The sequence below is a fragment of the Cryptomeria japonica genome, unplaced genomic scaffold (genome assembly GCF_030272615.1).
Source record: "Cryptomeria japonica unplaced genomic scaffold, Sugi_1.0 HiC_scaffold_29, whole genome shotgun sequence".
In the NCBI taxonomy this organism is placed as follows: Eukaryota; Viridiplantae; Streptophyta; class Pinopsida; order Cupressales; family Cupressaceae; genus Cryptomeria; species Cryptomeria japonica.
Window position 1 is genome coordinate 417,339 of NW_026728851.1, and position 3,548 is coordinate 420,886.

The following is a 3,548-nucleotide window of genomic DNA, read 5'->3' on the forward strand; positions in this document are numbered from 1 at the left end:
AAGAAACTAACTGAAGTATCAAAGGGACATGTTTATTTTAAATATGAAACCTTTTACTTTATTATTCATGATATGCATAAAAAGAAAATATTAATGCATAAACTGTTTTAAGGGACATATTATTTCAATGTGAAACCTTACAGTATTTAAAAAAGGGTCAATACTACATCGTGAAGATAAACAATTCAATGCAACAAGTTGGTAAAGAAACAGAGCATCTGAGTTTTAAATGCATGTTCAAACAGTGAACTTCAATGAAATCAGAATCAACTGGTAATGAAATGAGTGTCACGAGCCCATGCTCGAACTTCATTTCTACATAAGATCAATCCCAGCATGTGCCAAAGTCGGAAATTTAATAAGGATAAAGTACAATCTCATCCAAAAGTAGAGCCTCCTCATTTTGAGACTCTCCTAATTGGACAAGGCAATTTAGCTATGTTTTCAAAAAGATATTATGAGGCAATTGATCTGTATACATTGGCCATTTCATTGTCTAGAGATAATGCTGTATATTATTGTAACAGAGCAGCCGCTCATACTCAGGTTTGGTTTATTATGCACAGGGAAAATATCATGATGCTATACAGAAAGGTTTTGAGAAAGCTTTGGAATTAAAGACACACAACACTTCTGTCAAAGAGAATATTTGAACAGCAAATAATTCTAATACGAGAGACTTCAAGACCAACATTAACAAGGATTTGAACCCTTCTTCCACTGCAATGAACTCACTATACCAATACAAAGTTTGAAGCAATTTTAAGGGATTTCTTCATTTCTGGAGAAAGTCGATTATCTTTGTAAGGGAGGCTTGAAAAGGTTGGAGCTTTCTGTACTATGGTTGGAAAGAAGTGACAACAAATTTGAGCCTCTCAGCCAATTCTGTACATAAAAAAAAAAATGATTTTAAGAGAGGTTTGGTACTCTGCCTAATTGGGCAATGATAGCTGTTTTCCTTGGTTATTGCTTACTGCAATCACCTTCAACAATATTGATTAGACCTCATCCAGCAATTTGGCGGTTAGTTCATGGAATAGCTGTCATTTATTTAGTATCTCTTACCTTTTTGCTCTTTCAGAATCGTGATGATGCCCGGCAATTCATGAAGTTTGTTCATCTTGATTTGGGTGTTGAACTCCCAGAGAGGTCATATGGTACAGATTGTCGTATTTACACTCCAGAGAACCTGAAGAGCAGGAAACATTGTTCGATAAATTTGTCATTGCTCATGTTCTTGGATGGTGGGGGAAACACGGTTTTTGGCTGTAGAAAACGACTTCAAGGAACACTAGTTCTATGTCTGTTTCAAGGTCATCACCTAAGGTAGATGGTGGAGACTGCAAGAAAATAGGGGAAGGAGAGCAAATCAATCAGTATGTGGCAATTGTTACCTCTACTATAGACCAGCTGAAGGCACAAGTCCAAGCTAATCGATCTATGCATGTAAAAGAAAAAAATAGAATCCAATGCTATACATTTAAAAGCATGTACTGCTTACCTTCAGTCACTTGCAGATACCAGGCAGGTACCAAATGCGATTGAGAAGGATGGTAATAAGGACATGTTTACATTGAGAATAGAAAGTGCTTACTGTAAATTAAGTGATTCTGATCATATGTTGGGACACAAGGAAAATGTAAATTGTCAAGAAGAAGGTTCTAGTGCATCCTCAACAATTGTTTATGCAAGCAGCTCTGGATGCAAGAGTATTGTTCGAGCAATTAAGCTTCCATTTGTGGAAAGGATACCGCCTTATACTACATGAATCTTCCTACAGCAAACTCAGAATGGGCCGCCAACGGAAAAATTCCAAAATGGTCAGAGAGCTCTATAAGATCTTTCTGTCTAGGAGAGTCGGTAGCTCGCAAGGTGCGTTACCCAAGTCTTGGTACGAAAGCTTTTCTCATTGGTATTTTGATGGAAGGTACAAGTCTTACTGTCAAATTTTTACGGGCTAATGGATTTACTCTTTCTAAAGTTCGGGAGGAAATGATAAGTTTGATTGGACTGCCTAGTATATGGGATACTAAAGTTGAAGCAGAAATACCAGTATCTGAAGATGCACAGAAGGCGTTAGATTTGGCTATTGAGGAGAAGATAAAATTGGGGCAAAGCGATGAGGTGACAATTAGTCACATGTTACAAGTCCGCTGGGCTCAAAAGGCTGCACGGGTCAACAAATACTGGCTAATTTTGGCTTTGATGAACAGCAGGCCAAGGAACTTTCTCAGATAAATGAAATGGTGAGAACAAAATAAAAGCTCCTTTTCCCCTACAGTATCCATTTTGGGTCACAAGGAATAGGAAGGTCTATGCATGCACATTTTGGTTTGTAGTCTTGATCTTGAGTAGAATTCAACATTCTTCCAATATTCACAGTTGCTGATCCAATTTGGAAAGGTAGTCCGTCCAGGTTTGAATATAGAGATAGCTCCAGATGCGATTGCAAATTAATTAAATGTCAGAACTGGGGCTCTTGTATTGTCGATTCCTGGTGAAAGTGCCGCAGCAAACTCAGGGTTGATTCCAACAAAGAGAGGATTTGCTGGTAAAATAATTCTTGGCAATGTAATAATTAGAGTCGAGAATTCACCTATAAAAAATGCTACAGAACTTTCCAAAGTTTCGGGAGAAATATATGCAAAATGTATGTGCGTGCAAAATGTAAAAAACCAGACACAGCACGTTATTTTTCTGGTAAAATATATGCAAAGTGTAGTGTATGCAAGATGTGAAAAACGAACACAGTAAGTTTCCTGGTAAATGTGGTGCGAGCATACCTGTAGAGAAAAAGATTTGCATTTAGAGAGAAGACTCAGAAAGCCTAGCACTCTTTGTCAATGGCGGCCACCAAACCCTCCAGAACTTTCTTCGCTGTTCGCACTTTGCAAAATGAAAAATGCGATGGGAGTGCAAAACTTTTAGGGTTATAAAAATCCTTTATCATTTTTCATATTCTCCCTCAAGTCCGCTGGGCTTTATTTTATTCAATATGATAAAAATCAAACATATTTGATAAATAGATGTTTATTAATATATCAAATATGTTTTACTTTTATTATATTTTTGTTTTCATTTTTGGTCCAAGGCTGGTATTTATTTGTAAAAGGTATTTAATTACAATGCAATTATAAATTGTAATTGAATATTATTATTCAAAATATCAAAGGTTTATCCACATGCAAGAAAAGGACTAAGTCTTTTGACTTAGTTTTGAAGGAGGAGTTAATTCAAGAGAGATAAGGCTCTCATTGAAGAAGTCTTTTCAGTTTGGAGACATAAGGAGAGCATATAGGATCACGCATAACCACTTGGGAAACATTCAAAAGGAGTTGAGATATTTTTGGAGACAAGAACGTTTTTATAGGAACATGAGGTTGTTTGAAACCAAATGGAGCAAATCTAGGGAGGTTGGAGCATTTTTAGGTAAAGGGTCGAAGTTGGACTTTTCCACCATTTTGGGGGGCTTTTATTACTTGGTTAAGTGTTTTGAGGCTGTTTCTGGTGATCTTTTGGGTTGATTATTTATTAAGGAAGACTTTTCC

The 3,548-nt window shown here is 36.6% G+C and overlaps 1 protein-coding gene across 1 annotated transcript; it reads left to right on the forward strand.

Moving 5' to 3' along the window:
- The first annotated feature begins 1,692 nt into the window (after window positions 1-1,692).
- Window positions 1,693-2,401, forward strand: LOC131861614 (ATP-dependent Clp protease ATP-binding subunit CLPT1, chloroplastic-like). Its single transcript, XM_059214967.1, has one exon. It carries the CDS (start codon window positions 1,765-1,767, stop codon window positions 2,236-2,238), a length of 474 nt encoding a protein of 157 aa, XP_059070950.1. The 5' UTR covers window positions 1,693-1,764; the 3' UTR covers window positions 2,239-2,401.
- The last annotated feature ends 1,147 nt before the right edge of the window (window positions 2,402-3,548 follow it).

Excerpts from the sequence above, each read along its gene's own strand:
- LOC131861614 (XM_059214967.1), top strand. The coding sequence starts at position 1,765 with ATGAATCTTCCTACAGCAAACTCAGAATGGGCCGCCAACGGAAAAATT.